The 12,087-nt window shown below is 42.6% G+C and overlaps 1 protein-coding gene across 8 annotated transcripts in view; it reads left to right on the forward strand.

The window, feature by feature from the left end:
* Nucleotides 1-12,087, forward strand: part of Atxn2 (ataxin 2) — a 102,366-nt gene that overhangs the window by 25,021 nt on the left and 65,258 nt on the right. For 7 of the 8 annotated variants that reach the window (XM_021161685.1, XM_029477312.1, XM_021161688.2 and 4 more), the window contains exons 2-4: nt 9,375-9,411; nt 11,053-11,112; nt 11,570-11,641. In XM_021161685.1, coding sequence (XP_021017344.1) covers nt 9,375-9,411; nt 11,053-11,112; nt 11,570-11,641 — 169 coding nt within the window. Of the gene's footprint in view, nt 1-8,547; nt 8,956-9,374; nt 9,412-11,052; nt 11,113-11,569; nt 11,642-12,087 lie in introns of those variants that run through there. The other variant, XM_029477314.1, reaches the window with a different exon arrangement.

Consider the following 12,087-nt stretch of genomic DNA (forward strand, 5'->3'; position numbering starts at 1 on the left):
TATTAGCAAAAAAAAAAAAAAAAAAAAAAAAAAAAAAAAAAAAAACAAAAAAAAAAAAAAAAAAAAAAAAAAAAAAAAAAAAAAAAGAATATATATATTTTTTGAGGTAGAGTCTCATAGAATGCAGACTGTTCTTAAACTCACTATGAAGCAGGGATTCACCTCAATTCCTGATTCTCTTATTCCACCTCCTGAATGCTGAGTTTGCAGGGATATGCCACTATATGCAGCTTGAACATCTTTTTATTTTTAGATTAATTTCATGATTTATTCATGTGTATGGGTATCTGCAGAGGCCAGTAAAGGATGCTGTTTCCCAGAACTGGAATTGTGAGCCATCCAGTGTGAGTGCTGGGATCTGTTCCCATCCTGGCTCTTTGGAAGAGCATGAGGTGTTCTTAATTCACTTTTGAACATCTTTTTGCAGATCATTGTTTATCTGGGTTTTGGTGGTGGTGGTTTTGGTTTTTGTTTGCTTTTGCTGTTTTTGAACTAGGTTATTGGTTTTATTTTTGTTAGTGAATTACAGAGTTCACACACAGCTCCTCCTCAATATTGAATATTGGCTTAAAGAGGCATATTGTCATGTTGTTGTCAAAGCTGGTGCTAAATTACTGAGCTCAAGAGGATCTTCTTGGGGCTGGAGAGATGGCTCAGCCAGTAAGAGCACTGACTGCTCTTTCAGAGGTCCTGAGTTCAAGTCCCAGCAACAACCATCTGTAGTGGAATCTGATGCCCTCTTCTGGTGTGTCTGAAGATAGCTGCAGTGTACTCATATAAATAAAATAAATAAATCTTTTTTTTTGTTGTTGTTTTTAAAGAAGAGCACATTCTTTGTCAGTCTCCCAAGCAGCTGAGACTGTATCATATATCACGGCCCTAGGCCAACTCTCCAGTTACAGTGCTTTTGATATCATATTTAAGAATCCAAAGTCACAGCCATCCGTAGTGGTCACACTTTTTTTTTTTTTTTTTTTTTTTTTTTTTTTTTTTTTTTTTTTTTTTTTTTTTTTTTGGTTTTTCGAGACAGGGTTTCTCTGTATAGCTCTGGCTGTCCTGGAACTCACTTTGTAGACCAGGCTGGCCTCGAACTCAGAAATCCGCCTGCCTCTGCCTCCCGAGTGCTGGGATTAAAGGCGTGCGCCACCACGCCCGGCGTGGTCACACATTTTAATCCCAGCACTCAGGAGGCAGAGGCAGGCAGATCTCTTGAGTTTGAGGCCAGCCTGGTCTACAGAGTGAGTTCCAGGACAGCCAGGGCTACACAGAGAAATCCTGTCTCAAAAAAACAAAACAAAACAAAACAAAAACAAAGAATTCAGGGTCACAGTGCTGTTTAGTAGTTTCATGATTTTAGATTTCCTTTTTTTCTTTTGAGGCTGGCCCAGGACTTACCATATACACTAGATTGTTCTTAAATTCAAAGATCCACTTACCTCTGTTTCCCAAGTGCTGGGATTAAAAGCGTGCACTCCCACTTAGGTTTTTCTTTTTTTCTTTTTTTATTTGATTTTTATGAGACAGGGTTTCTTTGTGTAGCCCTGGCTGTCCTGGCACTCACTTTGTAGACCAGGCTGGCCTTGAACTCAGAAATCCGCCTGCCTCTGCTTCCCAAAGGTTTTTCTTTTTAAATGTGTGTTTGTGTGTATGGGTGCCCGATGAGGCTAGAAGTAGGTGCTGATTCCCTGGGACCAGAGTTACAGAAGGTTGAGCTGCCATGTGGGTGCTGGACCTGGGTTCTCTACAAGAAGAAATGCTCTTGACTGCTGTGCAGTCTCCAGTCCCTTCCATCTGTTTGTTTGTTTATTATTTAGTATGAGGGCATGCAGGCAGACAGGCACATGCATGGAAATGCCATAGAGTGCATATGGCAGTCAGAGAACGCCTTTCTGGAGTGGTTTTCTGTCCACCTTGTGGGTCTGGGGGATTGAACTCAGGCTGTCAGAGTTGACAGCAGGTGCTTTTACCATCTGAGCCATCCAACTTGCATTTTATTTATTTATTTTCTGTATGAGTTCAATTCCCATGTGGTTGCTGGGAATTGAACTCTGGACCTCTGGAAGAGCAACTGGTGCTCTTAACCACCGATCCATTTCTCAAGTTCCCCATTTATTTCCTAATGAAATCTTTTTTATGTTGAATGGATCACATTTTAGATTTAGCTGACAAATGCAGCCTACCAGTGGTGGTTAGAATCTTTTGTGCTTGTGTTTTTCTGTCCTGCTAGATATGGGTGCTTGATGGGCGTCTTTTGTAGCACTTGGTGTCTTTAAGGGATTTGCAGGAAAGTAGACAGACTGGTATGATGACCCTTGAACACCTGCTACTTCAATACTTAGCAAGTCACACTGGTCTTGCTTCATATACCATCTATTTCCTTCTTCCTGTTACTCTGAAGCAGTGTAGAAGTTATTTTACGTGCAGGTTTTCTTGTGTTAATATAGCCAGCATTGTGTATAGGTGTGTGTGTGTGTGTGTGTGTGTGTGTGTGTGTGCACATGATTCCAGGTCCGGGAGGTTTGGGTGCCCTGGAGCTGGTGAGATGGTTGTGAGTCACCTGATGTGGGTCCAGGGAACTGAACTCTGTCACCAGCAGGAAGAGCTGGAAGAGCTCTTAACTGGTAAGCTGTTTTTCCAGTCTCCTCCCCCCCCCCTTTCTTTCTTTTATTTGTGTGTGTGTGTGTGCATTTGTGTGTTGCGTGCTAAGGGTGGTGGGAGTGGTGGGCACATACTTGAGGTCAGAGGATGATTTGAAGGAGTAAGTTCTCTTCTATGATGTGGGTTCTGGGGATTGAACTGAAGTCATCTGTAAGCACCTTTGCCTGCTGAGACATTTTGCTAGTCTGTCTTTACCATGTTTGAGAGTTAGTGTTTGTTTTAGGTTGACCCTCTCTGGTTGAAAAATGTGAAAGTTCACAGGTCCCAAAGTCTGAATGTGTTGGTGCCAGCATGATGCTACAAGTGGGAAGTTCTGCACCAAGCCAAAGGCGATGTGGTCAGAATGTGTGGCCACTTAAGGTTCTGAATATAGGCACCTTCAGCTTATGTGCACAAGGTCCATATGAAACATTAAACTTGGGTTCCATCCCAAGATACCTCCTTAGTCTAAAGTCCAAAGAAATTGGAAATTCAAAATACAAAACCTTTCTATTCCAAGTAATTCCAATAAGGCATACTTAAGTTAATTTTTTAAATTAAGTAGATGATTGGGTCTAGTGCTAGTGAAGAAACGGAGAGCTGGGAATGTAACTCAGTGAGCAGATGCGCGCATAGGATTTAGGGGGAGCCGGAATGTGTCCCGGCTTTGGACATTGTGGTGCTTACCTGTAATCCCAGCACTCGGGTGGTAGAAGCAGGATCAAGAGTCTAGGGCTGCCTCTGCTACATACCGACTTCAGGGCCAACCTGAGGTACATTAGACTCAGGTTTCCACACCCCCCAAAGCCCCCCAAACTAAAAGTAAGTGGGTCGAGACCCCTATGGACAGGAGTACCAATGACCTTTCATTCACTTTAAAGACCATTGGAAAGCATACATCTACATTACTATTTGTAACAACTGCAAACTTACAGTAGTAAATTAGTAAGAATAATAATTGTATGTTTGGGCATCAGCACAACATGAGAACTGCATTAAAGGGTGGCAACATTAGGAGTATTGAGAAGCACTGGTCTAGGTGACTGGAAGGGGGTTTGGTTTGCAGAGGTTCCTTTGCTGCACCTCAGTGACCCTCTCTGACATGTCTGACTTGTAGGTCAGTTTTGGTTGGTGGGTGTCATTTCTTTGGCTCTTTGCTGCTGTATAACACTGGGACTTTTTGTTTTCCTTTTGAACTGTCTGGTTCTGAGTAAACTGGGTTGCCCAGCAATTGCTATGTAGTACTCAAAGCTGTAGCTATAGGCAGCAAAGAGATGATGTGTGTGCCTTCTGTCAGGGCCTTGTTACTTTAGTTTACTCATAGCTTTGTGGAGAAGCCACCCATGTTCAGGGATACTTAGTGCTGTCTCGGCAATCAGGAAGAGAAAACTCTTAGCAAGGTACAGCTGTTTCATCTTTTTTGTTTCTGTTTTCAGACAGGGAGTCACTGTGTAGCTTAGGCAGTCCTGGGACTCACCATGCAGACCAGCCTGGCCTCTGCTTGAATGCTAGGATTAAGGGCATGTGCCAGTATGCCTGACTTTCATTTTCATCTTTTAGGAACATTCTGTGAATAAATGGAAGTAAGAGCTGAGTTAATAATTCAAAAAGTGGAGGAAATTGGTAAGACATAGTTGTAAAATTGGACTTTAAAAATTTTTTTTGTTTTTTGAGACAGGGTTTCTCTGTCTAGCTCTGGCTGTCCCAGATCTTGCTCTGTAGACCAGGCTGGCCTCACTCACAAAAGATCTGCCTGCCTCTGCCAACAGTAAAATTGGATTTAAAAAATTTTATCTTTACTATTTTTAATTTTTTGTGTGTCTGCTTTGGATAATGTGCATGTTAGTGTAGGTGTCCACAGAAGCCACAGGTGTTAGATGCTCCTGGAGTTGTAGTCACAGGTAGTTGTGAGCTGCTCGATGTGGGTGCTGGACATTGAAACAGCATCCTCGGGCTGGAGAGATGGCTCAGCGGTTAAGAGCACTGACTGCTCTTCCAGAGGTCATGAGTTCAAATCCCAGCAACCACATGGTGGCTCACAACCATCTGTAATGAAATCTGATGCCCTTGTCTGGTGTGTCTGAAGATAGCTACAGTGTACTTATGTATATAATAAATAAAATCTTTAAAAAAAAAAAAAAGAAACAGCATCCTCTCCCAGTGCTCCCAGACACTGAGCCTTCTCTTGACTATCAACCCTCACTTTTTGAGACAAAGTCTCATTGTGTAGCCTTGGCTGTCCTGGGGCTCACTTAGAAAGGCCATCCTTGTCTTGAACTCAGAGTTCCTCCTACTTCTACTTCCTGGGGCTAATGACACCCTACCAGTGAATATCTTTTTCTTTTTGATATTATAATAGGATTAAATAATTCTCTTTCCTTTTCCAACTTCTCCTCCCTCGCCTATTCTCCTTGCTCCATTTCTAATTCATGGCCTCTTTTTTCATTAATTGTTATTTCGTGCATATATGTTTATGAGTATATTCCTAACTATAACCTGATCAGTCTGTATGTTTCTCACATGTATGTTTTCAGGGCTGACCGTTTGTCATTGATAACCAATTAGTGTACACTCTCCTGGAGAAGACTGTTTCTCTCACTCTTAGCATTCCTAAGTTGTCTGTAGTTCTTGTATAAGCCTTGTGGGTTTTCTCCCATCCACTTTGTGTCTATCAGTGTTGTCTCCTCTCATGTTAAGGCAGCCATGTTGGTGAGACTTTTGACATTACTAGGAGACACAATCTCACAGCAGACTCTTTGGTTCTTACAGTCTTTCTGCTTTCTCTTCTGCAATGTTTCCTGAGCCTTAGGTATGGGAATGTTTTGTAGATGTATCTACTGGGAATAGGCTCCATACTGCTGCATTTTGATGGGTTGAATGTTTTTGTAATGGTCCCCCTGTCTAAGAAGTTTCCTGGATGAGGTGTGAGGACTATACTTATCTGTGATGTAAGGACAATTTTCTAGAGTTAGGGGGTTCTGTGCTTCTCTAAGATCTGACTTCACTTGCACTGAGTAGTTGGCTAGGTTTCCAGTACCAGGGCATGAGTTTTCTCTCACTGAGTGGCCCAATTAGAGAGTTGTTGGTTACTGCCAAAGAATGCCACTACTGCAAGCCTTAGGGTGACCACGTCATGCCAGTCATTGTGGTTCATAGGTATCATAGCTGGGTAGGGTTAGAGTTAGATTGCTGGAAGCTCGCCTCCTTTGTAAACTTGCACAGTGGCACCGTGAAGGCTAGTCCTTAAAGGGTGCAAGCATTCAGGTCAGTTCCAGCTCAGGTGCTTGTGTGTGAGTCCTGACTCTAAAGTACATGGTGTCTTCAGCAGTAGACTTACTTACCTCCCACCTCTGGGGTCACCCAAGGGCAGTAGCAATATGTTTAGGAGTCTGGGGTTTTTTTTTGTTAGGTTGCCTTTGGCTCTTGGAGAAAGTGTTGTCAGCTCAGATGAAACTCTGTATGTAATCCCCTCTCTCTTCCTCTGTTTGTTAGTTACCCTCTTAAAGATCACCCCACCCCTCACCATTTCCCTACTATGCCCAGCTCTTGTTCTCCTCCCCCACACCCTGCCAATGGTCATTTTTTGTTTGTTGTTTGTTTTTTGAGGCAGGGTCTCTGTAGTCCTGGCTGTCCTTAGATTCCCTATGCTGATCAGGCTAGCCTGATGACAGACCCTCCTACTTGTGCATTTTAAACGCTGGGATTAAAGGCAGCTTCGGTGGTTCCTTTTTACTGTCCTGGTTTCTGAAGTTACTCCAGAATATACTCACATCTGAAGATTTGGAACCTGGCTTCTTTAGAGCTAAGATTGCAGGTGTGTGTCACTGTTCCTGATTTTTGTGTGGTACTGGGGATAAAACCAGGGCCAGTTACAGTCTACTAATTCAGCCTGCCTTTTAAGTCTTAATTGTAAAGTTTGAAGGGTGCCAGGAAGTTCTTGGGTTGTGATTCCTAAGAGTGAAAAAGCATAACCCAGAAACAAAAGCTTGGGTGTAGATTAGGTGCACCTAGTTGCAGCAGGACTTTACTGCATGTGAACTGGGTTGGGTGGTTTGGGTTAAGGTTCATGTCCATCAACTGTCAAACAGTGGTTGATCAGAGTCCAGTGTGTAACATTTACTTGGTTCCTAGCAAGATCTGTGACAAGTGAGAAGTCAGGTTCTTTATGCTTTTGGATCTTCTTCTTCCTCTTCCTCTTCCCCTTCCTCTTCCTCTTCCCCTTCCCCTTCCCCTTCCCCTTCCCCTTCCCCTTCCTCTTTTCTTTTCTTTTCTTTTCTTTTCTTTTCTTTTCTTTTCTTTTCTTTTCTTTTCTTATAACTCCAGACTGGAATGTACAGGTCAGAGGACTACCTGTGAGAGTTCTCTCCTTAAATTATGGGAGTCCAGAGGATGGAACGCAGGTTGTCAGGCTTGGTTGCAAGTGCCTTTAACTGCTGAGCCATTCTGCCAGGTGCCAAGAACATTGCAATGTGTGAATCTTAGGGTTCTAGAATTTCTGAAAGAAATGAGAGGCCATCCAGCCTCGGCCAGCTCTCCTGCGTGAGTGAGGTGAGGAAGACAGTTGAAGGGTGGAGAACTAGGTAGTGGGCTGCCTGGGAGTTCTGCTAGTGTTGCTGCCACGAGTTGGCAGCCCTGCTCTAGACTTTCAGCTGTTTCCTGAATTTTCAAATTTGGACTCAATTGGAATGTGTGGCTATTGTATTAAAATGGCACTTCAAGGGCTGGACAGAAGACCCAGTGGTTAAGAACATTGGCTGCTTGTGTAGAGGACCTGGGTTTGTTTTCTAGCACTCACATGGCTGCTTATAATTTTCTGTAACTCCAGTTTCTGGGGATCCAGTGTGCTGCTCCAGGCCCTGTGGGTACCAAGCATGGACAAGGTGCACAGACATACAGGCTGGTGCTCAGCTACATAGAACATTTAATAACAAAAAAACCCCAGCAACTTTAAAATGGGATTCCAGGTGTGTTGTTCCACAACAGGTGGAACAGAAATGTAGAATTCCTTGTTGTTTGTGAGAAACTCAATCTTTCCCTTTAGAAGAAGCCTTCAGTTGTACAGGTTCAAGACTTGCAGGTTGAACTAACAGTGAGTGGAAAGGATCGGGGGAAATTGTACCAGCAAGGACTGTGGGTCTTGTTTTTTTCCCCTTGTCATTCTCTAAATAATATAGTTGTGTATATATAGTGTCTTCAATTGACTAGATATTAAATAATAAATGAGGTATGTGGGTCATGCAAATACCGTATAAGTGATTTGAACATCATTGAATTTTGGTTCTGATGGAATCTTGGACCAATCCCCTAGAGTACAGAGGAACAATGGTGTTATTTATTATGATTCAGTTCACTTGAAAATAGTCCACATTACAAAGGCACCATTTGATAGCAGGGTTTTATGTTGTTTAATGTGGGTTTTGTTTGTTTCTGCAGTGCTGGAAACTGAGTTGAGGGCTCAAAAACAATAAGAAAGCAGACTGTAGTCCCCTGTCCCCCCTCCCCCCCCCCCCCCCCCCCCCCCCCCCCCTCTCTCCTCTCTCTCTCTCTCTCTCTCTCTCTCTCTCTCTCTCTCTCCCCCCCCCCCCCCCCCTGAGCTGAGGACCTCTGAGGCAAGCACTCTACCTCAAGCTATATTCCTAACCTGTTAGCTGAGTTTTGTGTACTGTAGCTTTTCCAAGGGAGAAGGTTGGTAAGGAAAAGACTTGTTGGACAATTCCTGAATTTTGACAGTGCAGCCCAGGCTAGCCTCAAGTAAGGAAGCTACTGCCTCATCTGGGGTTACAGCTGTGAACCACCAGGCCTGCAATATCACGTACCAAATCTGACAGAGACACATGGTATTTAGAAATAAAAGTGTTTAGAACTATCTGATGTTTAAACATTTATTTTCTCTCTCTCTCTCTCTCTCTCTCTCTCTCTCTCTCTCTCTCTCTCTCTCTCTCTCTGTCCCAGCACACGTGTTGTAGTGGTCAGATTGTAGAAGTTGGGATGGGAAGTCGTATGGATGCTGGGGATTGAATTCAAGTCTTAGGCTTGCACCAAGTCCCTTTACCTCCTGAGCCTCTGACAAAGCCCTGTTTTAACTTATCTTTGGAAGTTTTTAACTACTTTAGAGATGGGGAGAATGAGAGCTGATTCTGATTGCGGTGTCAGTCGGCCATGTTGATCACAAGCCTGTGCCACCACTCCTCACTTCTAGTGCTGCTCCTTTGTGTACCCTTGTCCTTCGGTGCACTGACTGGGGTGGGGAGACAAGGTGTGCTCTACAGCCCTGGCTGAACTCACACCACAGCATCCCACTGTCTCAGCCTCTGAAGGGTGAGTGCAGCCACACACCACTAGACCCCAATAGGCTGTCTTTACTCTTCTGTTATGCATTTGTTTTTGTTTATTTATATATTAGGGTCAAGGTCTCGCTCAGCTCTGGCTGCCCTGGAATTCACTGTGTAGAGTCGCGCTTCCATCTCCCTAGAGCTGGGATCAAATGCATGTGGCACTCCGCCTGCCTTACCTATTTGGTTTTGATAAAACAGCAGTCTTGTCTTTTCTTTCCTCTTTGTGGTCTTCTGTCCTGACCTGGTAGCACACAGCCACTGAGATTTCCTGTCCCACTATATTAGATGGCCCCTTCACAGTCAGCTTGGCCTGTGTTTGAGTAGAATTAGAAGCTTGTATTTTATGTACTCATTAAATAAAATAAAAATTGAATCTAATAAAACAATGTTTAATCTTTGCAGAGGTCGGAATAGTAGCAAAGGACTGCCTCAGCCTACGGTGAGTAACTTTAATGTTATTTAGAAAAATACATAAACTGTGATTTCCAACCATAGACTCAATAATAAAGCAAAGAATTACATTTCCAGTTGTACTACATATAGTCTATAGATAAGTCAGTTTAATACAAGGTTGTTGATTTGGGAAGGCCTCTGAAATGAACACTTTTCAGTTAATGGTATTTGTGGCTTACATAATACTGATACCGTGTCAAGGGTTTTGATGTTCCAGGACCAGAGTTTGCAGAGTTCTCTGGGCTTTTTGTTAGGATTAATGTGCTGTCTGTTTTAACTCAGTCATTTTTCCTTCTTGGAAAACACCTTCTGGCCTGACGTTTTCCAACTTTTATCAGTGAAGTTAAAATAGACACAAAGAGCATGAAATTCCATATGAGAAGCCCTCTTATTGGTGTTTTTTTTTTTTTGCTTGGTTGGTATTTTGGTTTTTTTGAGATAGGGTTTTCTCCATGTTGTTAACTGTCTTGGAACTCCTGTAGACCAGGCTAGCCTCAAACTCAGAAATCTGCCTGCCTCTGCCTCCTTCCTGATTGATGAAATTAAAGGTGTAAACCACTACTGCCTACCTGTTTGTTTTTTGGACACAGGGTCTACTATGTAGTCTTGGCTGGTCTAGTACTTGCTATGTAGACCAGGCTAGCCTCAAAAACTCAGAACTGGTTGTCATTGAGTTTTGAAATATGGTCTTTATCCCTCAGACTATCTTACTGAGAGTCAGGAGGTCACACCCTGTTGTAGTCCAGCCTGGAATGGTTTTGTTGCCTTGATTCAGACATGTTGAGAGAAGCTGGTCGTGCAAGGTGTACCCTGCTCAGCACTTCTCTTCTTTATTAAGATGTACTGCCCCTCTTTAGGACTTGGGTTGGGAGGTCTTTCCTCACTACCCTGCTACCCTTGGTGCTCAGGCTCTTTAATGTGTTAGGGAAGGGCTCTGTCATCCAGCTGCTCTCCAGCCTGGCTGATGTTTGCTTCTGTTGTGGTTTATATTTATTTTTATTTAGTGTGGGGGTAGTAGGTGCACCATGGTGCAGGTGTAATAGTCAGAGGACCTCCATGTGGGGACTGAACTCAGGACATCAGGCTCATGTGCCTTTACCCACTAAACCATTTTATGAGCCCCATCTGAAGGAGTGTGTGTGTGTGTGTGTGTTTTGAGACAAGGACTAAATATGTATCCTGGCTGGCCTGAAAACTTACTGTGTAGATCAGTATGGCCTGGAATTCACATAGATCCACCTGCTTCTGCTTCCAGAATGCTGGAATTAAAGGTATTTACAGGCATGCCTGCCATTACTGCACAACCCTTCTGTACCTGGCCGCTAGCTGTACAAAACACAGACCCTACAAATAATGATTTGTCTTCTCCAGAGGTTTTTGCTTTCTCGCATGGAGGTCTGAGTCTCCTGTTTTTGTCTGTTTTATGTCATAGTAATTATTAGTTGGAATGGTTGTTTGATTTGTTTAAAACTCTACCTTTTCTCGTAGGGAAACAAAATGTGATCGTAACCAGCTCTTCCTTCATGCATTATAATCCAAATATCTTAGAGCTAGACAAGGTTAGCTTTTGTATATAGGCAAGTACAAAGACCAGCTTACAATAATGTTTATTTTTTATACATTCCAGATTTCTTTTGATGGAATCTATGCAAACGTGAGGATGGTTCATATACTTACATCAGTTGTTGTAAGTTACCTGATTATTGCGGATAAACTCCTTTGGGGTGGGATTTTACATGGAGTTAAAATGTAGATAACTCTCAACCTAATATTATTAGGCTATAACTAATAAAGATGGTTTTAAAAAATACACTAGAATGCTATTCAGTTAATTACAACTCACAGTAAAAATACTCTTGCTAACTCTGTTGCATGTAAAATAGTATTTATAGCTGCTGGTCTTTTGTGTAATATTTTGTTATCTAATGGTAGTGGGGACAGAAATGTGTAGCTTTAGGATTCAGTTTATATTCACTTTGGAGTTTCCAGTCCTGTACCAGTAGAGAAGTAGGTATAATGTTAATGTGCTGAAACTTGATCATTGCCAGTCAATATCCAATATTGAATGAGACCTTACAGAAAATGAAAGGGAGACACCCATGATGGGAACCACACTCTTGATTCTGTTAAATTGTGTCTTTTAGGGATCGAAATGTGAAGTACAAGTGAAAAACGGAGGCATATATGAAGGAGTTTTTAAAACATACAGTCCTAAGGTAATTCTTACTAAGTATTAATTCTTCCCGTAGCTTCCTGAGAGTGTCTTGTCATTGGTTGAGCTGATTGTGGAGCTGGCAGTTGAGCTCATGAGATAAGATACAAATGTTTTCCTGATTACCACACTCTCTACCTGTTTGATAACCACTTGTTTTTTTTTTTTTCCTCTCTAATAACAAATTCTTACTATTTAATGACTGGTTTGTGAAGCTGAAAATATTGTATGTGCTTGTACTGGCTGGTTTTATGTGTCAATTTGACACAGGCTGGGGTTATCACAGAGAAAGGAGCTTCAGTTGGGGAAATGCCTCCATGAGATCCAGCTGTGGGGCATTTTCTCAATTAGTGATCAAGCGGGGAGGGCCCCTTGTGGGTGTTGCCATCTCTGGGCTGGCAGTCTCGGGTTCTATAAGAGAGCAGGCTGAGCAAGCCAGGGGAAGCAAGC

Source organism: Mus caroli, chromosome 5, assembly GCF_900094665.2.
Source record: "Mus caroli chromosome 5, CAROLI_EIJ_v1.1, whole genome shotgun sequence".
Taxonomy (NCBI): Eukaryota; Metazoa; Chordata; class Mammalia; order Rodentia; family Muridae; genus Mus; species Mus caroli.